General features: G+C 42.4%; 1 protein-coding gene across 11 annotated transcripts in view; it reads right to left on the bottom strand.

Moving 5' to 3' along the window:
* Positions 1 to 5,093: 5,093 nt before the first annotated feature.
* The window catches only part of RIMKLB (ribosomal modification protein rimK like family member B), an 88,837-nt gene continuing 70,483 nt past the window's right edge, over positions 5,094 to 23,447 (bottom strand). The window contains exons 7-11 of one of the 11 annotated variants that reach the window (XR_007773187.1): positions 21,039 to 21,184; positions 14,105 to 16,200; positions 12,484 to 12,937; positions 5,542 to 5,610; positions 5,094 to 5,292 (exon numbers count right to left, since the gene is read on the bottom strand). Coding sequence is in view for 1 of the 11 variants with exons in the window: in XM_050944248.1 (XP_050800205.1) it covers positions 20,721 to 21,184 (464 nt within the window). In the remaining 10 variants the exon portion in view is untranslated. Of the gene's footprint in view, positions 5,611 to 12,483; positions 12,938 to 14,104; positions 16,201 to 17,268; positions 21,185 to 23,447 lie in introns of those variants that run through there. The other 10 variants (XR_007773193.1, XR_007773194.1, XR_007773199.1 and 7 more) reach the window with 10 other exon arrangements.

Genomic DNA, 23,447 nt, shown 5'->3' with positions numbered 1-23,447 from the left:
AGCAGCAGGGTGTGATTTGTTATAGTGAGGTGTGTGCAGAAGCCACTGTCTCAAGGGGAAAAAATCATCTTGATATGTATTGCAAAAAGTTTTTTGGTTAAGTCAGAGAGCCGGCTACAGATTTCACTACATAGATTCCTTATTAATACATCCTGACTCCTCCCCTCAATGTTTCTCAAGGAGAAACAAAGATTCTAATCCTCGCTCCCCTCCAAAAAAAAAAAAAAAAAAAGGTCATTCACTGAGTCGAAACTGGTCAGTACTTGGAGGGGATATCTAAGGCAGTGGTTTTCAACCTTTTTTGATTTACAGATCCCTAAAAATTTTCAAATAGAAATGCAGACCCCTTTGGAAATCTTAGACCACAAGTTGAAAACCACTGATCTAAGGGATAGCCACACAATGAAGTGGGTTACTGATTCAGTAAGAAGCACTCTTTCCAAAATTAGTGTAAAGTGGTACTTCTGGTGCTATGGGCACTGCACAGTTGGAGCAGCCATTTTTGGATGAATCATAAAACACACCCCTTGACTCAGAGATCCCATATTTTTCTCTAGAAACTTGTCTTCACTAGAAAAATGGTGTATTCTTCCCACAAGTCAGCTAGTACATGCACGTGATCCTATCTTAATGTTAAAGGCCCAAGCATATTGTTAATGCTACTGTATATAATTTAACACTGATTCTATTTGTGCACAAATCTGCTAATAATTTTTTAATTGTTTAGTCATGTAATGCCCTGATAGTACAAAATCCTGTGTTTGGACATTCAGTATAAATAATCAGTGAATGAAACAGACTATTTTGGGGACAGAATGAGTGATCCACAGATCTCACAGTACTTCACCTGGGCTGTCAAGTGTAATGACTAGGGCTGTCAAGCGATTAATAAAATGAATCACGATTAATCATGCGATTAATCCTGCCATTAAATAATAGAATACCATTTTTTTTGTTTTCTAAATTTTCAAATATATTGATTTCAATTACAATTAGATTTATTTTGATTACGAATACTTTCACTGTAAAAAACAAAATAAATAGCATTTTTCAATTCACCTACTACAAGTACTGTAGTGCAATCTCTTTATCATGAAAGTGGAACTTAAAAATGTAGAATTATGTACAATAAAAATGTGCATTCAAAAATAAAAATGTAAAACTTTAGAGCCTACAAGTCCTTGTTCAGGCAAACAAGTTTGTTTACATTTGCAGAAGATAATACTGCCCGCTTCTTGTTTACAGTGTCACTTGAAAGTAAGAACAGGCATTTGCATGGCACTGTTGTAAGCCAGCGGCGCAAGATATTTTCATGCCAGATGCGCTAAAGATTCATATGTCTCTTGATGCTTCAACCACTATTCCAGCATGCATCCATGCTGATGACGGGTTCTGCTCGATAAACAATCCAAAGCAGTGCGGACCGACATGTTCATTTTCATTATCTGAGTCAGATACCTCCAGCAGACTGTTGATTTATTTTTTGGTGGTTCAGGTTCTGTAGTTTCTGCATTGGAGTGCTGCTCTTTTAAGACTTCTGAAAGCATACTCCACACCTCATTCCTCTCAGATTTTGGAAGGCACTTAAAGTTTGGGTCAAGTGCTGTAGCTATCTTAAGAAATCTCACATTGGTATCTGTTAGATCTGCAGTGAAAATATTCTTAAAATGAACACGTGCTGGGTCATCACCTGAGCCCAAGTCCAGACTAACCCGCTGTATCGGCGGGTTAAAATCGATTGCTCGGGGATCGATATATCGCGTCTAGTCTGGACGCGATGTATCGATCCCCGAGCGCGCTTACATCGATTCCGGAACTCCATCAACCCGAACGGAGTTCCGGAATCGACACGGAGAGCCGCGGATATCGATCCCGCGCCGTCTGGACGGGTGAGTAACTCGATCTTAGAAATTCGACTTCAGCTACGTTATTCACGTAGCTGAAGTTGCGTATCTAAGATCGATTTTCCTCCCCTAGTCTGGACGTGGCCTTAGACTGCTATAACATGAAATACATGGCAGAATGCAGGTAATATAGAGCAGGGGATATACAATCCCCCCCCCCAAGGAATTCAATCACAAATTTAATTCATGCATATTTTTTTTTAACAAGCATCATCAGCAGGAAAGCATGTCCTCTGGAATGATGGCCAAAGCATGAAGAGGCATATGAATCTTTAGTGCATCTAGCAAGTAAGTATCTTGCAACACCAGCTACAACAGTGCCATGCAAACACCTGTGCTCACTTTCAGGTGACATTGTAATTAAGAAGTGGGCAGCATTATCTCCCGTAAACATAAAATAAATTGTTTCTCTTAGCGATTGGCTGAACAAGAAGTAGGATTGAGTGGATTTGTACGCTCTAAAGTTTTACACGGTTTTGTTTGAGTGCAGTTATGTAACAAAAAACCCTAAATATGTAAGTTGCACTTTCATGATAGATTGCACAACAGTACTTGTATGAGCTGAATTGAAAAATACTTTATTTTTAAAGTGCAAATATTTGTAATAAAAAATATAAAGTGAGCACTGTACATTTTGTATTCTGTGTTGTAATTGAAATCAATATATTTGAAAATGAAGAAAAATATCCACAAATATTTAATATATTTCAACTGGTATTCTATTGTTTAACAGTACGATTAATCACAATTAATTTTTTTGAGTTAATTGTGTGAGTTATCTGCAATTAATTGACAGCCTTAGTAATTACCCCTCATTTTACACAAGAGGAAACTGAGGCAGGAAGGTATCAAACAATTTCTTGAGATCACACAGAAAATCAGTGGCAGAGCTTGGAATAGAGTGTAAATGTCTTGGTTCCTTGCCAGATGCCCCTTGCTTTGGACCATGCAGCTCATCATGCATGGAGCAATATGATGGTAGTTTTCTTGGTACAAACCTCATCTGGAAGAAGTTAACAAGTCGTATGAAATCATAGCAGCTCATAACCACAAAGCAATCCCAGATTACACACCAAACAGTCAAATGACCTAAATGCTGACCAAACACAGATCCCTGGGAAAAAGGACCACCAGGGACCACTATGTCTTTCAAATTTCAACACAAAGGATCATGTGGAAAGAGAATTGTGGACCATTGTGCAATACAGAAAGGAGTGAAAGAATTCACCTAGAATGGTGACTTACTACTTAGCCACTTTCAGCACCAAGGATTTTGTTTTGAGCAACTGATGAAATTGCTGGGGCACTGCAGTCAGCTCCCCACTTCAGCACATTTTTATGTATTGTTACCCAGCCCACAACAAAGCTCTGCAAAAGTATTTCAGTATGATCATTTCTATCAAACCATGCACACATTTGGACCTAGTAGGCTTCTGAAAGTCTAGATGGCAGCAGTCTGCCTCCACCTTCCATCTATACTTGACTAGGGAGCTTGTAACAATTTCTCTCAAGACATGGACCTCACAGTTTGGTGTGCCTTGGCGATCCCTCGATTGAATTAGTGCAAGGTGCTTCATATGTAGGGCCACAGTTGAACTGACATACCAGAGCAGATGAGTGGTCTACCACATACTGTGTACTGTCAGATAGTAGTTAGTACCAAATGCTTCAAGGGAGTAAAACCCACACAATGGACTATTATGGAATAATATGCCCCTAAAGAAAATTTCTTCTTGACCCCAGGCAGTTAGGGATTGCTTATGCCCAGAACAATGAGAGTTTATATCCTTTAGATATTTGTATCCTATCTAAAACAACTGTAGATGTTCTTATTCATATAAGGCCTAATCCTTTATTGAGTCCTGTTAAGTTCTTGGCCTCAGCCTGAATTGTATTTTGAAACTTTAACTACTTTGACACTGCATTTTACCTGCTTACTTAGTAGTGCTTTTTGCATGAAATGTATTCCATTGGTGCTCCCTAAACTGTGCCAGCTTCCAACCTGATCGGATGCAGGTAGTTAGTTTTAACCTAAAAAGCCCTTTTTGTGCTTTAGGTCCTGAACAGACACCTCCTCTCTCTCATAACATCCTAGGACAGCTGCCGTCAGCTATGGCACTTGATTTTGGCTCTAGTTTTGCATGTCCAGAAGTTCTCAGGAAAGGAGTACAATGCTGAATTTTGTCAATCCTTATAGTACTTTGCGAAACCTTATGCAGTCTTTGCCCTGGCTCTTAAAGGAGGATGTGAAACTTACGTTCTTGGCTTCTATCAGGAAGAAAGAGTTCATTGACTTTGTGTCAATTTAGATTTCTTGTAAATTTGTTTCAATCTTTATAGCACACACTCCTAAAACTTTCCAAAGGCAAATTATAAAATAAGCATTAGTCAAAATTTACTTTTCTTCTTATATATTGTATTTTACTAATACCTTGCAGTTCCCTACCATGGTGAAATGTTCAGAATATGCATGTTCTACATCTCAGGTTCTTTTTTAACACACATTTCTAACTACCATATGAAATAGATATTGGAGTAAGTATATGGCTACCTAGGACATCACTGTTGCATTTTACTGTGGCCGCTTGGAACTTCATAGCAACAGTTGGGGTAAAACTCAGACCCTCCTACTCCAAAAGCAGAGTCTCTAATCTAACCATTTAAAGAATTTCTATTTGGTGTCAGCAATACATGACCTATGACACACAGCTGAGCAGTTCTGACTGGTGCACACACATTCTGCCGTAGGTCATTACAATATGTTTTGTATTGTGGTTTTATTAATTTTCCTTTAAAACTCTGCTAGAATAAACATTTTGTTTTCTTTCTTTTAAGTCACTTGTTTTGTTATCTGCATTTATAGCAGAGATCTGATAAAACTGAAGACCTGATGTTTGGTTTCTAAAGCATTTGGGAAAGTAAATTCATCACAACTCTACCTCATGCCCACTCCATGAATGTTTTGGCATCCTTCAGAATGAAACGTGCTGGGGAAATACACATTCACCATCTTGTATCTTTAAAAGATCTTGGAGTTAGTTACAGGTTTCTGTCTTCACTAGTGCTGTGAGGTCAGCACATTTCTAATGTCAACTGACGCTTCGAGAAAATAATCACAAGACGGGAGGAGAACAATATGTTTGCAGAGAAACAGCTACTGAAAAGAACCTCACACTTCTGTGAGTTACAATTCACAACATTTTAATTTAGTTTTTCCATGTAACAAAGGCAGCATCATTGTGGCTGCTATCATCTCATCTCAAACTCTGGCTGTCGTCCCACACCTATGCAGTTCTGTTCTCTCATCCCTTCATCATCGAGAGAGTAATGGAGAGAGAAAAGTGTTCCCATAAAGGGGAAAGGAAGATCTCTTGCCGCTTCACAATGCCTAGAAAAATAAACCACAGAAAATCAGTCTCCTTCATGAGAATATACAATCAGAAATTCAAGCAGTCATCACGAAAACTACCACCACTAACTGACAAGTCTTGGTAGACATGCCAAGAACTAAAATAGGCCATGGAGACCGAAACTTCCCTCTTGACCTTAAGGCAGGCCCCTCCAGCTCAGGGGGTGAGGTGCAATGGAGGCTGTGTGCCCTGAGGGAGAAGTCTGACCACTGATGCCTGTATGTTACCTGTCCTGTGGATAGAGGATTTCAGTCTCTGGGGCTGCTGATCCAGCACCTTTCACCAGCATTACATTCCTGCAGACGTATTTCATATGGAGAGAAATGTGTGTAAAAAGTCTAGCAGGGTCAAACTGCAACCTCTCTTTCCCCAGCTCTCCCACTGACAAAGCCTCAGAATCTGCCACATGGAAGACAAACATTTCTGGCATTCAGGAAGGGGTACAAAGCCTCATACAGCAGACTGTGATTTTGGGCTACTGCTCCCATGTGCTGCCCCACAGATGGGCGGGGAAGGTAATTAGAATGCTGGTGTGGGTTCTATCATCCTTGTGTTTGTCATATGGATGGGGCCGTATGATTTTCTCACTCCCCTGAAGAAACTTGAGCAATTCATCTTGAGCGTCTTCCTAAGGCATCTAGAGTATATTGCAACTTGTGTGCATAACATACAACAGCAGCAAATTGCCAATACCTATAGGAGAGAGCGGAGACTGACTGACACACAGTATTCCACACCAAAGTGGTGACGAAGAAAAACTTTGCACAAGGACACTGGGGGAAATCCTATTCTTATAAAAATGGCAATGAAGTCTTTAAGGTGTAGACAAGAGCCACAGCTGTCTTCCCATCCCCCCACCACTGACACATTGCCATCACTAACCATCTTGGCCTCTACCCCACAACTGTATTAAGGCATTGAAAAGTGGAGCTAGTACACATACATACACATACCCGCCCCCCCCCCCACACACACACATCAGTACTACCCACTCCCCTCTCTCTGCTGAAGTTTTAGGTCTCTGGGCTCATGGAGCTGCGCTCCACAGCACTTCCTGTTTGTTTATTTATCTAGGTAATAAGACTATGAATAATATGCACCTCTATAGCTCCTCCCTTCCAAGAATCTAAGTGCTTTACAGACATTAATGCATTAAGCCTCATGACATCCCCATGAGGGAAGTCAGTATGCTCAATTTTCCCCCATGCTTCTTTTGTGAATAATGGAGGAAGCCTGCGTGGTGAAATTGAATGAATTCTTCAAGGTAACAGCAAGTTTGTGGCAAGGGCAAGAATAGAACCCAGGATTTCTAACTCCCAGTCCAAGTGATTTAACATAATAGCATTCTTCTCGTCAAACTCGAATTACCACACAATTTACCAAAGACTCCGCCATATAATATAAAGAGTTCATATGATGGACTCAGAACTCAAAATCCCTCTGAACACTAACTATACAAATCTTTTTATGTTACCATAAAACAGTATCAATTATCAACTAGATTCTAGTTTGCTGCCCAACCACAAAATATAGGTCTATCTCATACTGCCGTAGTTCAACCCAAGGATTTAACATTGCTACATAAATGCAGTGCATCTATAAATGAAATAACGGTACAGGACCACAGTAAAAAACAACGAAAAAATAATTGGAGGTCAGAAAGCAGCTGCCATTTTCTGTAGCAGTTTTATCTATTAGTGCTCTGCAAATTCAAAGAAAGATTTTTGTAGTGTGCCCCAAAACAGAACTCCCCCATACCATCAGCTATTATGCTAAGAATGGTATAAATATGCAGGCAGACTGAGTAAAGTCTGGACCCAAACACCACCTCTTTCCCTCTGTGGAATGAGTCTGGGCGTTCGGGTGGAGGGAAAAGAGTCTAAATGACAGTATTTGAAAGGGTACGCCTAGACTAGTGTAAGGGTACGTCTTCACAACCGGCCGTATCAGCGGATAGCAATTGATTTCTCAGGGATCGATATATTGCGTCTCATCTAGACGCGATATATCGATCCCCGAACGCGCTCCTGTCGACTCTGGAACTCCACCAACGCGAACGGCGGTAGCGGAGTCGACAGGGGGAGCCGAGGACGTCGATCCCGCACCATGAGGACGGTAGATAACTTGATCTAAGATACTTCAACTTCAGCTACGTTATTCACGTAGCTGACGTTGCGTATCTTAGATCGATCCCCTCCCCTAGTATAGACCAGCCCTAAAAGATGTATTTTTAAAACATTAGCTAAAATATTTTAAAGCTCTAGAGTAGACTAGGCAAGCTGTATTTTCATAGGTGTTAAAACCCCTCCTGGGAGTTCCCCTCAACCAGCTAGCATGTTAAAATACAATTTTCCCACTCTACAGACATTTGAAAATATGTTATTTTAAACGTTTTAGCTAACATCAAAAAAAGAAAAACATCTTCAGTCTTAGACTTGCCAAGCCCTAGAACTAAAATTCACTGGTAGGTAGGTTTTGGCTAGGTACCCGTTCAATCTAATCCTCCCCGCTCCCCAATCTCAATTCTCAACAGCAGAGGGCTTTCTGCAAGTCAGCCATTCACACAACCACACCAGGAAGCTATAAAAAGCTAGCCACAAAGGATGCAGTCATTCAAGGCAGGCAGCACTTTCAACTTCCCTCTCCTTCTGTTTCTCTTCCTCCCTTACCAAACAGCAGATCTGATCCTCTCCCAGCAATATCAATGAGTGCAAGATTGGAACCAGACTAGATTAAACCTTTTATTTTACAGGCAAAATTACTGCTTACCAAAAATGCAGCCATGTTCCCCTCCCCTTTCCCACTCTGCTCCCTACAGGAGAGAAATCCCAGAGACTGGGAATGGGCAATGAAGTGACAGAACCATCGCTCTCCTGCCCCCAGGCACTTCACTCTTAGGAATAGTGCTACAGCAAAGAGACACTTCTGCATATCCTAGTGATGCTATTTCTGTCTTTCCTATTCAGCAACTTGCCAGCAAATCAGAAATGGACAATACCACCAAATAGACATAGGGGACGAAACCCACCGATACCTTTTTACGAAGACCTCTTCTGGGCAAATATTCAATCTACTGAGCCTCCTTCATACTGTTCCTCTCTGTCACTGTCATTTATACACTTTGGCAACACTTGCATTGCTTGTCAAGCCACTGAAGAGTTTTGATTTGCTATCAAACTGTCCCCATTCCCTCTCTGCCACCTCACCCAGCCCCTGCACTTTTTATCTGACATTCTGTAGAGGAGAGGAAAAAAAGAGGGTTTCTGAAGAGAACAAAAGGAAAATGGAGAAATACCCTGACAATGCCCTGCCTCAGCACAATGTAAATGCCACTCTTTGTCCCAGACTAATCCATGCTGGCGGGGCAGGGAGGGGGAGAGGAATGGAGAGGGTTGAAGCCCCTCCCCTTTTCATGGATGCACTTCCTCTCCCCTTCCCCCCCCACCCCCTCCGAAAAGAAACACAAGCCATAACACTCCCTTCTTGGATCTCTTTACCAGTGGCAGTGGTGCAGTAAACACAGGGCACTCTGCTCTGTGTTACATCTGGTGGGGAAAGCAGAATGGACAGATGTTGACATGCAAAAAAGGGAGAAAAACATTAATCTAATCCCCACTTTTCTTGCATTTCAGAAGCCTTTGCTGAATACCTAAAATGGCTACCTCAAGCCTTGCCTTTGTGAGCAAGGCTCACATTTCTATACCCCTACCTCCCCAATTCAACTACCAAGAGCAGCTGGAGATGCCTTATGAGTAGGGCCCTACCAAATTTGTGGCCGTGAAAAACACGTCACAGATCGTGAAATCTGGTCTTTTGTGTACTTTTACCCTATACTATACAGATTTCACAGAGACCAGCGTTTCACAGACTGGGAGTCCCGACCCAAAAGAGGGAGGTCATGGTATTGCCATCCTTACTTCTGACCTGCCTTCAGAGCTGGATGGTCGGAGAGCAGTGGTTGCTGGCTAGAAGCCCAGCTCTGAAGGCAGTGCCCCACCAGCAGCAGTGCAGAAGTAAGATGGCAATACCATACCATGCCATCTTTATTAATCCGCTGCCGCTGGTGGTGGTGCTGACTTCAGAGCTGGGCTCCCAGCCAGCAGCCACTGCTCGCCAGCAGCCACTGCTCTCCAGCAGCCCAGCTCTGAAGGCAGCACTGCCACCAGTAGCAGCACAGAAATAAGGGTGGCAATACCACAACCCACCTACAATAACCTTCCGACATTCCACCCCCCCTTGCAATCTCCATTTGGGCCAGGACCCCTACAGTAACACCACAGTGAAATTTCTGATTTAAATATCTGAAATCATGACATTTACAATTTTTAAAATCCTTATGACCGTGAAATTGACCAAAATGGACCATGAATTTGGTAGGGCCCTGATTATGAGACTGACAAACACTTTGGGTTAGGGGACTAACTATTATCTGCCCTCCTCAAGCCTCTTGGTTTTCCTGTTCCACTCACACTCTGGGTAAAAAATTGTCATTTTACTACGAGAAACACAGCAGCATTTTTAACCAGAATGACCATCTGTCTCTGTGGACAGGAGCTGTGCTGGCTTCTACACCATGCCTATCCCCAGGTCCACTGCAACACTCAGTTTTCCTCCTCCATCTTGTGAAGGCTAAAAAGTCTTTTCCATGGGAGGGGAGGGGGATGGTATGTTTCTTGTTTTCTTCCTCTCAATGGACAGTTGGGGAGTGCTAAGACTGAGCAAGTTCCCTTTTGCTGTCTTTACTCCACTGCTGCTGAAACATTCACCTATGCTTTTGACTCCACTTGCTTTGACTATCACAATCTGCCCTCGCCATTTCAGTCTCTTGACTGCAAATACAAGAGCCTTCTCCTTTAAAGCTCCCGCCATCTAGAACAGCATTTGTGATCACTCCACTGAACAGAACTCTTTACAAATCTCTGCTCAAAACACCTTTCTAATTTGCACCTTGACCTTAGTTTCCTGTGCCCTCTCCAATGACCTCGAGTCAAATCCTGCTTACTTCCCACACAGTAAGTACTCCAGATGGTTTTAATGGGACTACTCAGATAAGTAAAGCAAACAGGATTTTGCCCTTAGTATTTAACCAAACGTGATATTTAAGTGCAAAGTGAACAGGGGACAGCCTTACTGAAGAAAAAAAAGCAACGCCGATATATTATTCACTGTATGCATTTTAATCACATCCAGGTAACATTTCTGCCATATCAATGCACTATAACCTCAAGAAACTTCTTTTAGACTTTAAGACGTTCTAGCAGGACTGACAGCAGAATAGTCTGCCTTGCCAGTTAATAACAGAGCTATTTTAGAAGGCAGGCTGCACATTTTACAAGTTACTTCCAAGGTACCTCATTTAGAAGCCAAATGCAGTGAGCTATGCTGCAGATTTACAAAGCGTTCATTATAACAAAAGGGTCAGACATTTTGTTACTTCTGAGGGCTGAGTGCATTGCACATATCAGGTTCCCTTTGCATCCTTTTATTCCCCATAAACTACCTGTGTGCCACCTTCTCTATTTCAGGGACTCCCTGTAACCCGCACCAACTCCTGCCCCTATGCCAGGGGCAAGGTGTTCCCCCTTTTTCTTCCTTCTCTCCACCTTCACTCATTTCTTTTCTTTCTGTCTGGGAGGAAGACAGACAGAAACATGGATGCCATCAGGCTGAGTGTTAGGCTATGTCTACACTCCACAGCTTACAGTGACATTGCTGTGCTGCTAAAGCAGAGGTGGGCAAACTATGGTGGGCGGACCCTCCTGCCCCTGAGCTCCTGGCCTGGGAGGCTAGCCTCCAGCCCCTTCCCCTCCTGTTCCCCCTCCCCCACAGCCTCAGCTCACCCCGCCGCCAGCGCAATGCTCTGGCCGGTGGGGCTGCGAGCTCCTGGGGCAGGGCGTGGCTGTAGCACTGGCAGCCACCGGTGCTCCAGGCAGTGTGGTAAGGGGGCAGGAAGCAAGGGGGTTGGATAGAGGGCAAGGGAGTTCGGGGTGGTGGTTAGGGAGCACTAGGGTGACCAGATGTCCCAATTTCATAGAGACAGTCCCGATTTCGGAGTCTTTTTCTTATATAGGCTCCTGTTACCCCCATCCCCGGTCCTGATTTTTCACACTTGCTGTCTGGTCACCCTAGGGAGCGGGGGTATGGCTAGGGGTCAGGCCGCCAGAAGGTGGGGAACAGAGGGGTTGAATGGGGGCAGGGGTCTATGGGCGCAGTCAGGAAGGAGGGGATGGTTGGATGGGGCAGCAGGGGGCAGTCAGGGAACAGGGTGTGGGGGAAGGTGGATGGGTCAGGGGTCCCGGGGAGCTGTCAGGGGATGGCGGGGGGGTTGGATGGGACAGGAGTCCCAGGGGTAGGCCGTCAGGGGGCAAGAAGTGGGGGAGGGTGGCGGGGTGGATGGGGGAACAGGCCACACACCCCTCCTCTAACCGGCCCTCCACACAATTTCCAAAACCCAGTGCAGCCCTCAGGCCAAAAAGTTTGCCTGCCTCTGTGCTAAAGCCTTGCTGCTGTAAGGCACGCAGTGTACCTGCTCTTTGTCAGTAGCAGAGAGGTCTCCTGAAGAGAAAATAAAGCCACCGCCAACAAGGGGCAGTAGCTTTGTTGGCGGGAGAGCGTCTCCCGCCAACAAAGCACTGTCCACACTAGTGCTTTTCGTCAGTAAAACTTTTGTTGGTCAGAGGTGTTTTTTTTCACACCCGAGTGACAAAAGTTTTACCAACAAAAGTGCAACGTAGACATAGCCTTAGACCCTGCTTTGCATGGCCAATGAATAGGTAGTTTCCAGTATCTTTCGCTTCTGTCGTCCAGGAAGACCACACAATATCCTTTTCACTGTATTTCTGGTGTGTCTATTACATGCAGTATTCTAAGTATCATAAGCAATAATTAACATTTGCATAGTGATATGGGAGTGGATTTTATAATGGCTTCTGCTCTCAGTCTCTTCCTAGTTCATTAGCTTTTTGCTTACCATGTTGGGTTTGTTTTTGTTGCTGTATTAATTCTTTGTATTCAGTTATTATATAAAACTTTTTGATATTCTATATAACAAGTATAATCAGGAGTTTTTTCTTTTTAAATGAATTCCATCACTGATTATTAAATATTGTTTTGAAGCCTTTTTCACATTTCACTTTGTAAGCACCTTAAGCTTTTTGAACTTCACTTACCAACTTGACTTACTCAACTAGATCAAGACAAGATGGGCGAGGCAGTATGTTTTATTGGACCAACTTCTGTTGGTGGAAAGGACAAGCTTTCAAGCTACATGGAGCTCTTTCTGAGGTCTGGGGAAGGTAACCACAGTGTTCAAGTTAAATACAAGGTGGGACAAATTGTTACACATAAGGATTTGGCAAATGTTGTACGAGACCACTTAAAATAAAATGAGCAATTAACACCTCTGCAGTCATAGGACAAAGGAAGGTAGTAGGGAGCAAGGTATGTTAGAAATTGTTATAATGAGTCACAAAAGCAGTGTTTCTGTTATGTCCATGGTTTTTGTGTGCCAACACAGTTACAAAATTTACCTTCCCAAGCTCATCTTTTGAAGATGGTTTGCAGGTTTCCTTTGGAGGAGAGGACTCATATCCTAAGACCAGCATGGCTACACCACCACTGAACCTGATGGATTAGTTTCACTTTATATTCACATGAACCAGTACAATGGTAATGGGGACAATATAAGTCCCAAGGAGACTTATTATTATTATTTATTATTATTATTATTATTATTATAGTAATGTGAATAGAAATGTTTTCCATGATAGATTTTGAAAAATGTTTTTTCTACGGAAATAATGCACTGAACTGACTAGTACGGCCACCACTGCTTTCTACTGGCTGGAATCAGAATGGCTTAACTGTGTGTCAACCTGTATGCTGCTAATGGCATGTCCTTCCATTCAAGCAGCTGAGACCTGTGCATTTACTGAAGGATCTCTGCTGCTGCTGTGACATTTTGCTGCACACCGTGGCCACTCAAAGTGACAACTGTGGCGTCCTAGGCGGCACTGACTTGTTCTAACGAACTATAAAACTAAGATATACAGCTAGTTGCCTGCTACACAATATGTAGTTAATGCTCCCCACATACACTAAATGGATGAAAACCTGTCAGAATACTACGATGAGAGCACTTGAGATTAAACACGTGACTGATTTTAATGTACAAAGGAAAGTATTTGTGGGGAGGAAATGCTAAATATATTTATCAAGTGGTGTTTGCTACTATAGAGTAATACTCAGAAAGATTCCAGAAAGGGATTATATATTCATATAAGGTGAATAGCACACAGACTAGCTAAGCATATTGGCTATGAGTCTTGTGGCTTCAGGGCTGATCACTGGCTGGGGGTCAGGAAGAAATGTTCTTCCCATTTAACAACAAGTAGTATTATGGGAGCTTATGTCTCCCTCTGAGATATCCAAGTGTCAGCCCAGGGGTTCTCAAACTGGGGGTCAGGACCTCTCGGGGGTCACAAGGTTAAGTCATGGGGGGTCATGAGCTGTCAGCCTCCAATCCCAAACCCCGCTTTGCCTCCAGCATTTATAATGGTGTTAAATATATAAACAAGTGTTTTTAATTTACTGGGGGGGTTGCACTCAGAAGCTTGCTATATGAAAGGGGTCACCAGTACAATCATTTGAGAACCACTGTGTTAGCCCATGTCAGAGGCAGCTGCAAGTGGGATGCTGAATGTCAGATGACACTAGTCGAGAAGGGCCAAGGTGTCCATTCTACTATGACAATTACTATGACGAGTAAGAATTGAGTAAAATCACACTCACCATTCAAAGTGACAGTTCAAGGACTCTGCCTCTCTCCTCTGTCCCCCTTACTTCAGTTAACATTTTGCAATCCATCTCTCCTTGAATTGTAGGTTTCGCAGGTCCCAGCCACATTAGTTCCTTCTTCTGCTACTGCCACCTACCAGTTTTATTATTCTGTTGCAGCAGAAGGGCATATAGAAGAAGTTCTTGTTCAGCACTCACATAATTACACAATTGGGATCCCTTTGTCTAAGGTGCCACGGCTTATTAAAGTTAATCCTCCATCCTCCCCTCACCCAACACCCTTTGCAAAGCACTGGACACAAGCAAGATTAATATCAGGCTTTGAAAGCCATTCCAGCAATGAGGGAGGGGTGGGAGAGTAGAGGATTGACACATTAGCTTCAATGGACTGCAACAGCTTTTCTCTTCTACACTTCCCACCAAAGACTGTTTATAAACACTGTAGGACTTAACATTTTCTATCACCAAGAAAACTTTGAAGAAATGCATTAGCTGTGGGTCAGAGCTGCAAAGTCTAGAGGCAAGTTCAGATATGGTTAACTTAAGGACAACAAGAGGAAGAAGAATATTACAAATCCACAGATCTTTCCCCAAAACAGAAGATACCCAGCCACATGCCTGAAAGCCTGAAAAGTGTTACACTGTCTTACAGCAGCTGATTCACAAAAATATACACAAATAAAGGAATAGGCCTGCCCAGTGGTGAGACGAGAGAAGTGGGTGTGCCTGAAAGGAAAAAGCATTGGAAATGTGAGTATTACAGGTCTGTACAATTATCTTGCATGTAAAATTAAAGCACAAATTCTATACTCTGTTATACCCGTGAAAATCTGGTCATTTCACTGATATTTCAGATTAGCATAACAGAGCAAAATTTGGCTCTATGTAAAATCCCCCCCCCCCATCTTGTTTTGAGTATTGCTGCTCACATGAGCTGAATACACAAACACTCTTCTTTTCTAGAGCATAGAGGAAAACAAATTGAGAAGGTCACAAGCAGAATTTTTTTAATGCCTACAAAAATCAGAGTTATTCACATATACAAAAGATCTTCAGAAGAAGGGCAGGCATACCTAGAAATAAATTATATGAAGGAGCACTTGAAAGCCAGCCTGAAGTGTCATACTCGCCCTGCTTAGAAACAACCCCCGATTCCCACTTCACCTCTTTACCTCCACCTGTAGAACAAGGAATCTTCTACCCCACAAAGGATTTGGAAGGCTAAACTGTCAACATCTGCAAAGTGCTTTGAGATCAGTGGATAGGAGGTACCACAGAAGGGCAAATTATTTATTGGTGGTTGGATATTATAGTTAGCGGGATCATTAGAAATGCCTGAAACAGATAGTCAGCCCAGAGGTTGTTCTATTTAGCAAAGGTATTCTCCCATTTGCCACGTCCCCCATATCTGGATTAGGGTTAAAATTTTGCAACCTTTTTAGTACTAGTTTTCCATACCTTTCAACTCCTAATTGATGCTGTTAAACTTTGTGCTCACCGTGCACCTGGGGAAGCACCATAACCCTGTGAAAACTTAAGCCAGAATAGCATATTGGAAGGAAAAAGTAGAGATACACACAGAGGATGGTCGGATTTGTGCAGTTAGACATCATCCCTCCAATCATTCTGACACAGCAATGATATTTAACCCACCCTCACAGTGGCTCACCTGAGCACATTAAGAGAGAAATCCTAAAATATTTCTTAAAATCTAGCTTGTACAAAGGAGTGGGAAGGGAGGAAAGTAGAATTTGCTCTCTAAGCCCCATTACTGAAAACATCCTTTGAGAAGCTTCATCAAAATAGGGTGTCGATGGGGGGAAATGGGAAGGAAGAAAGGCAAATATGTGAGGGTTAAAGAAAAAAAAAAAGAAAAAGAAAAGAAAAAGAGCAGAAAGAGTGAATTTACCTGCCAACAGGTCGGTTTTGGATGCCACCAAACTGCTGCGTTTACTGTTTTACCAGCTTGCATTACTGGGGAGAAAAGTTTAGGAAGGAACATTCTCAAGGACTTTTCATAAGCTCTCACTCTCGCCATCAGAAAGGGGAGAAGGGAAGTTTTTCTCTGGATTGTTTGACTTTTTTGGCTCCTGAAAAGTTTTGCAAAGAACAGTAAGAAAGTGCGAACTGTTAGAACACATCTTTTTTAAAAGAAAAAAATAATACATATAAAATAGAACAATTTCATTTAAACAAAATTACAATGCCCACCCAAAACCCACACTTCACTTTGTGAAACTGGTTTAAACAAATGAAAAAAACCCAAACATTTCAACTGAAAATTGGAACACAAGGGATTTGGAGATTACCAACAGTGGGCTAAGATCCGCCATCGGAACACTCTCCAAGGTCAAGAGAGACGTAAAAGAAAAACAAAACAAAAGGAAAAGGCAGCAAACACTTGGTTATAAATCCTGCAATAAGTTAACATTTTAAAGGAATTCCTAGAACAGTGAAAAATTAAAAATGAAGAAAAAAAAACAGTAGCAGCAGAGGTTACCTGTCTGAGCACCTACAATTCCATAGAGAGAACAGGAGTGGGTCGTGTGTCTCACACCAGCCATAAAGCCCATAAACCTTCTCAAAAAGAGTGAGCCATGAGAAAGATGTTGTACACACGGGTTGCTTTCACAAAGTTTCTCTAAGCCCGTGCTGCCCCTTACATATTTAACCAACTAGGGCTTTTTGCATTTGAGGAAGAAGAGAGGAGATTTAGAAAGAGTTACTGATTTCACATGTCAGATTTAAAAGTCCAGTGAAACATCTGAAGAAGTGTCCTCTTTTTTTGGCCAACATACACAGTAGTTCCAGAGGCATTTCCTGGGCAGATATCACACGTGAAAGATTGCAAATGTGAAGCAGGCGTGGAAAAGCCATCAAAGCATGACCACATAGCTCGGAGGGGGTAGAACACACACACACACAAAAAAATAGTCCATGTGTATACAGAGTGTCACTCTTCCATCATGTGTTACAGATGAGGCATTGTAGCATTCCAGAAAGGGGCGATTTTATAAAACACATCAAAAAATTAAAAAAAATACTTAATATACAAAGCCATACAGACAATTCAGAATTAAGCATGGTAAACAAGAAATTGTAAACATGTGACCAAATCACACAGCAGAAAAATTCACAACCCCCCCCCCCCCCCAATCACTTACAAACAGGATAACAAATTCCATCAGGTTTAAATTAAGGAACTTATTTCTGCAAACAAAAGTTTCTGCTTGGCTCACTCAAGTTTCTCTCCCCTCCCTTAAAAAAATATAGACACATTAACTCATGCACCATCATTATCTGTATCAGCCCTTCTTAAAAAACAAAAAAAACCCTCAGTGTATCTTGATTACGTTTCCTTTCCAATATAAGCTTCCAAAGCAGAATATGACAGGTAATGTTAGCTCTATTAAAGCACTGGAGTATGGAAGGTGTTCTTTAGGATGTGGAAGTGAAGAAAACATAGCACACAGTGCTGAGCTGCATAGTGTTTAGATGTGATGGGAGATTCTCTTGATTAGCACAGGCTTGATTTTTTTAGTTGAATTACATGTGAAACCTGTTTTTTCTTCCCCACTCTATACATCTCACTGACCATGGGACAATGGGTAGGTTGGGGAGAGGAACATACAAGATGGATTCAAACAGACAAAGCTTTGAATCCTCAGCAAGGCTTTCCGTGAGCAATATCAAGAATTACTGTCTACATGGATGTGTGTAAAGTTTTAACTCCTGATCCTCCCCCATAACAAGCACTACCCATAGACTTTTCTCCAATTTTGCAAAAGAACCACCAATTGCTCAAGAGGATCTCATTACAAGGGAGCCAGCCACAACAGGATACCCTTCAGTCCATTTGCTTGTGTGTTTCAGAATAAAAGTATGTGTACCACTTCACAAATTTGTATTACTCTGAAGTGTGAGTAGGAAATTCTAAAGGCAAGATGCATTATGAAGTCCCTGCTCCCACAGCCTTATTCCCTCAAGCAATGTGGGGACTCAAGACAGCTCAGCTCCTATAGCTATTACCAGCCTTTTTCCAACAAGTTATCTTTACTAACTGTGACAGTAGTGCAGAGACCCTAGCTGATTACTTCCAGCTGGCATGGAGTTGATTTGTCTGCCCTCCCTCACTTATATCCCACACAGGTGCTCGCAGTGTGTATATGAAAGTAGGGTTGGAAACTGCAGGCTCAATCAGGGTCTCAAAGGGAATACAGAACACTATTTAAAAAACAGCTGCTTAGTAAGCAGATGAGGGGAGAAGAGCTGTGAGGAGGCAGTGCTCTCCCACCCAGTAACTAGAGAGTTGGGTTGGATGTAACCTGTGCTGGGGTGTTTTGATTTTTTATACAAGGGAAAACTTTGTGTTCTTTTGTTATAATCTGTGCACTTGAAGGCTCAGAAATAAAACCTCAGAGATGACCTTGACTGCTGAAACTTCTTTTGTTGCTGGATCATCTGGATCACTCCATCAGCTAACATCAACAATCAACCTTCCACTTGTTTTTAATAATAATATTTAATTCTACAAAAAACCCTCATTTTATTACATTCCTTTTTAAAATTAAAAAAACTGTACAAATAAGCATGATCAAACCTCCATGAAAGCAGGTTAATACTGTTCTGTTTATTGCCTCTTGAAGTCTCTCTCCGTAGTGTCCATGAGCTGTGTTTGTTTAAGATCCCAGTGAGTGACGGTAAAGCAGCAGAGCAGCGGAGAGGTGAGGAGGGGCCACAGGGGTAGGAAGCGAAGAGCCTCAGCGGATACATGGGACATGCTCCTTTAAAGTATCCAGATAACAGCAGCATTGCACACACACAAACCCCCCTCCAAACCCTCTTTTCACAAAACCATCTTTCAGTCGTAAACGTTTTACTTTTTTTCCCCTAAAAAGAGGCGCATATATATATATATATCTATATATAACTATCTATATATATATATCTATATCTATAGTTCCAGTGCTTTATGAACCCAGAAGAGGGAAGGAACAAGCAGTGGTGAGAAGGAAGATGGGGACTTCAAAATGGACCCAACACTGCTGTTTTGGTTCTTTGTTTCCCAAAACTGCTCAACTTGAATGAAAAAATGCACAGCCAGAAGAACTGAGGAAGGAAAATCAATCAGCCTGAAAAAATGAAACTGAACAGCTCAAAACCAAAAAGAAATAAAGCAAAGCACGCGCACACACACACAGGGTCCAGGATCCATCTATTCATTGCTTGTGGCCTTTTGTATTTTTATTCTAGCTGAGCCTTATTTTTTTCAAATCTGCTGCATAGTTTCCCAAAGGCAAGAACTGTGTATTTTTCCCCTGGATCCATGCTTTGGAGCTCAGCTGACATCAGAGTTTGGACATTTTCAATGTGGAAAATACATGCCTAGTGATAGTGGTAATGAACGAACTTCAGCTTTATCCTAAATGTCCTCGAGGTTTCAACCAACCTTTTCCCTCCTCCACACCCTGCCACATTTCCCGGAAAAAAACAACAAAAATAAAAGAATGATTTACAGGCTTCAAGTCAGTGTTTTGTTAAATGGTTTGTGGTGTTCTCACTTTGGCCACTGTTAAAGATGCAGGCATAGAGAAGGGTAGGTTGGACTAGCATGTATTAAAAAATGAAACATTAACATAGCATCTCTCTCTCAAAAAGACTAAAACACTAACAAATACAAGTCAATGCACATTTGTTTTAAACTAGTGTAATTCTTTTTCACATTGGATTAAACATTATTTTGTACACCAAACATTACAATGCTGTTTATCTCCTCCAATCGTGCAAAAATCGTTAAAACGTGCCACTTCTGCCATGAATGAGAACATGACTGACTCCTCTACATACCTGCCCCAGGATTTAAAATGATAAAAAACACAAATTTAAAAAACAACTCCCCTTCAAAAGTTTTATAAACAAATATGGACACATTTTTGTGGACACATGCCAGTTAATACTGAGATGGCAGAAGTCGCAGGTTTGTACTGAAAGCTCAAGTTTCCTGTCCCTGCCCCATCTCTTAAGGCCAGATCCTGCAAGGTCACAATGGGCTGATTTTAAGAGATGCTGAACTTTCACAGCTCCCACTTACGTGAATGGGAACTGCAGATGCTCAGCACCTTTGAAATATCAGATCTCAAGCACCCTCAGCGTTCTTGGAAACTAAAGGCACTCAAGCAATTCACAAGATCAAGCTCTTAAAGAGGTAGGAGAGAGTTCACAGCTGCATTAGTTCACTGATGCTTTTGGAGAATTGCAAGATAGTATTCCAAAACCAGAAGTGTGAATTGTGCTGCAATATCTCCCCATCAATACACATGTTCTGCGATAAGCTTGGGACCACAGCTGCACATAAAATCAAATCCCCATGTGGGTTTGAACTGGGTATCATTGACTGGAGATTGGCTGCCAAAAAATGAAACCAGTCATATGTTCTGCAGGATTAAAAAGTAAGGGCAGCAATTAGAGAATATGCACTTTTTAATCTCACTCTTTTGACTAATTCTCTCCCGACTCCATTCATCTCCCTGAGCTTCTCTGATAAACAGCATTGCAAGTTGGTTTAAAAAAATTTACAGGAGTTTTGTTGGTCATGTATTTACACGGGGCATCATTCCACAAGGAGTTTGATCTCATTGGCTAGTAGCTGGTTCATGTTGAATAAAGCCCCCGGGAGCTTGGTGAGCAACTCTCTCTCCGTGGTCTCAGGGTCGCTGTCGACAGAGCTGGAGCTAGCGCTCATATTGTCGACAGCGGCACTAGCTGGAGGGCCCAGCTCTGGCTCGCTAGTCTCGCTGGCCGTGGACACCACAGAGAGCAAGGACATACGCCGCGTCAAGCGACCGGGGGGAAGGAGAGAAGCGGCATAGTCCGCTATGATACCAGCTACATCTAGATTACAAGCCTTGTCAAAGGCAATGAAACCTACATTTGCATTGGCCTCGCAGACGTAGAATGAGCCATCATCTTTCATCAGTAGGTCGATGCCACACACGTCCATCCCCAGGATGTTTGACACCTGGACTGCTAGCTGCTTGCCTTGTTCACTCAGTGAGCACATCATCCCTACACCGCCTGGCAAAAGGGAAAATAAGTGTCAGCTCTCAGGCTGCAATCTGGTCAAAAGTCACTTGCTGAGCATGGTAAGGATGGCTCAGTTCCTGGATGGGAAACATCCAAGACAAATCCAGAGTGCTGCTGGGAAGGGTGTGATCACTTTTGGTCAGAAAGGATATCAACACATTTTTTAATTGTAGGTGTGTTAAAGTTGACCTGCAAACTTTAAAAAAAAGAAAGACGAAGAAGAAAAAAAAGCCATGTGTCTGTTTTGCTTCTTTGTTCCATTAGAAGGTGGTCTGACAGAGTTTCATTCCTCTGCCCCCCACCTCAGAGCATTGCTTGTTTCTCCTATTAGCTACTCAGACCTTCGTTATCCTGGAAGACTATGATAACTGAAGAATTAGTGATATGACATCACAAAAGATGAGCCTGAAAGCTAAGCAGTTGAGAAGAAAATGGATTTTTAGTTTTTCTTTTAACATTTAAGTCAGACAATTCTTAAAAATTAGATTGACCTAACTACATCAGTGAGGGCTGGAAAAAATTTTGCATCCTGTCCTACATAGTTAGCTCAACCTAACCCCTTCTGTGGACATAAAAAGCATCTACACCAGTGGTTCTCAAACTTCTGTACTGGTGACTCCTTTCACATAGCAAGCCTCTGAGTGAGACCCCATCCCCTTATAAATTAAAAACACTTTTTTATATATTTAACGCCATTATAAATGCTGGATGCAAAGCAGGGTTTGGGGTGTAGGCTGACAGCTCGCAACCCCCATATAATAACCTCACGACCCCAAGGGGTTCCAACCCCCTGTTTGAGAACCCCTGATCTACAGTATACCACGACAAAAACCACAACTGCAGCACTGTAGCTGTGCCACTGCAGTTCAAACAATGCCTTACTTAATTCAAATGCCTAATGAATATTTGAAAGAAAGGGCATCTTTGTTGCAGATTTAGCACCCCACCCTTTAAGCCAAAGTGTGGGCTCCCAATACATATCTCTAAGCACTCTTAAGAAGCCTTTGAACAAGACCAAGAAGGACCAGACATAGCATTCCAAATATTGCTAAGGTCAAAAGTCATAAAACATTTAACAGAAACCTTTTAAGGCCACCTTTAGTCAGTATAAAGCAGTCTCTCCACCCCACCCAAAAAAACCAAGAGGGGGTGCTGCTGCTGACCCAACATCTTAAAAATCTTTTGCAGACTTCTTAACTCCAGTGTCCAGGTTGAATTCTAGCTTGGATAGCAGTTATTTTGATTCCCTACAATTCCCTTTGCAGTTTCAATTGTATAAAGTGTTCTTCATTTCCTGTACTAAAATATTACATAGCACTGCTGTTTAATGTTAAAACAGCTGCCCCAGAATGTCTATATTTCAGTGGTGGGTGGGTAAGTGTTTAGAAGTACATCTAGATTTCAGACATGTATGTGCACATGTTTTGCCAAGCTCTTTGGGATCTTTGCTTTAGTGTGCCATGTACACTAATGGCCTGATGTTCACAGCTCCCATTGGCTTTAACGAAAACTGTGGATGCTCAGCATCTTAGGAAAAATTAAGCTATTGAGCATTCTATCTGAAACACCTTTCCTCAAATCATCTCTCCAAGTGAGCTATGTCCCCTTGTATCTGTTACACTGAAAATTCCCCAATTATCCAAACATTTTTGATCTCCCATAACATTTTGAAAACTGAAGTTGTACTGCATGTGAAGGAAGAGGCTAAAATGGGGCCTAGTCAGGGCCAACTCTCCCCCCACAGCACTCCCCAGACCCAGACCTGTGCAGGGGAGGACCCCTTCCCACCTCCACCCCCCAACTTTGAGAACACTAGGAGCCAGGTGTCTTTGGGAAGAAATTGCATGGAGAAGCCAGCCAGAGACTGAAGCTGATCCAGCAGCTAAACAGTGCACTAAACACTTTAAGCAGGGGCTGACAGACACTGATGTCAGGCAGCTCTCTCGAGTTTTCACTCGTAACATTCTCTCCCCTGTGCTGGTTGGTTTGCTCCAATCCCTCCCAACCCCTTCTTTCCTGTGTCTTTCCATCTAGCTCAGCGATTCTCAAACTGCAGGCGCAACCCCATTTTAATGGGGTTGCCAAGGCTGGTTTAAACTTGCTGGGGCTCAGGTTACAGGCCCCCTGCCTGGGGCTGAAGCCCTTGGATTTCAGCTTTGACCCCCGCACCTGGGGAGGTGGAGCTTTGGCTTTGCCTCCCCTCCCCCTGTGATGGCGGGGCTTGGGCAGGCTCAGACTTCGGTCCCCACTCCTC

Source organism: Gopherus flavomarginatus, chromosome 1 (assembly GCF_025201925.1).
Source record: "Gopherus flavomarginatus isolate rGopFla2 chromosome 1, rGopFla2.mat.asm, whole genome shotgun sequence".
Taxonomy (NCBI): domain Eukaryota; kingdom Metazoa; phylum Chordata; order Testudines; family Testudinidae; genus Gopherus; species Gopherus flavomarginatus.
Note: the sequence above shows the minus strand (reverse complement) of the source record. Positions and strands in the feature narration are given on the sequence as shown.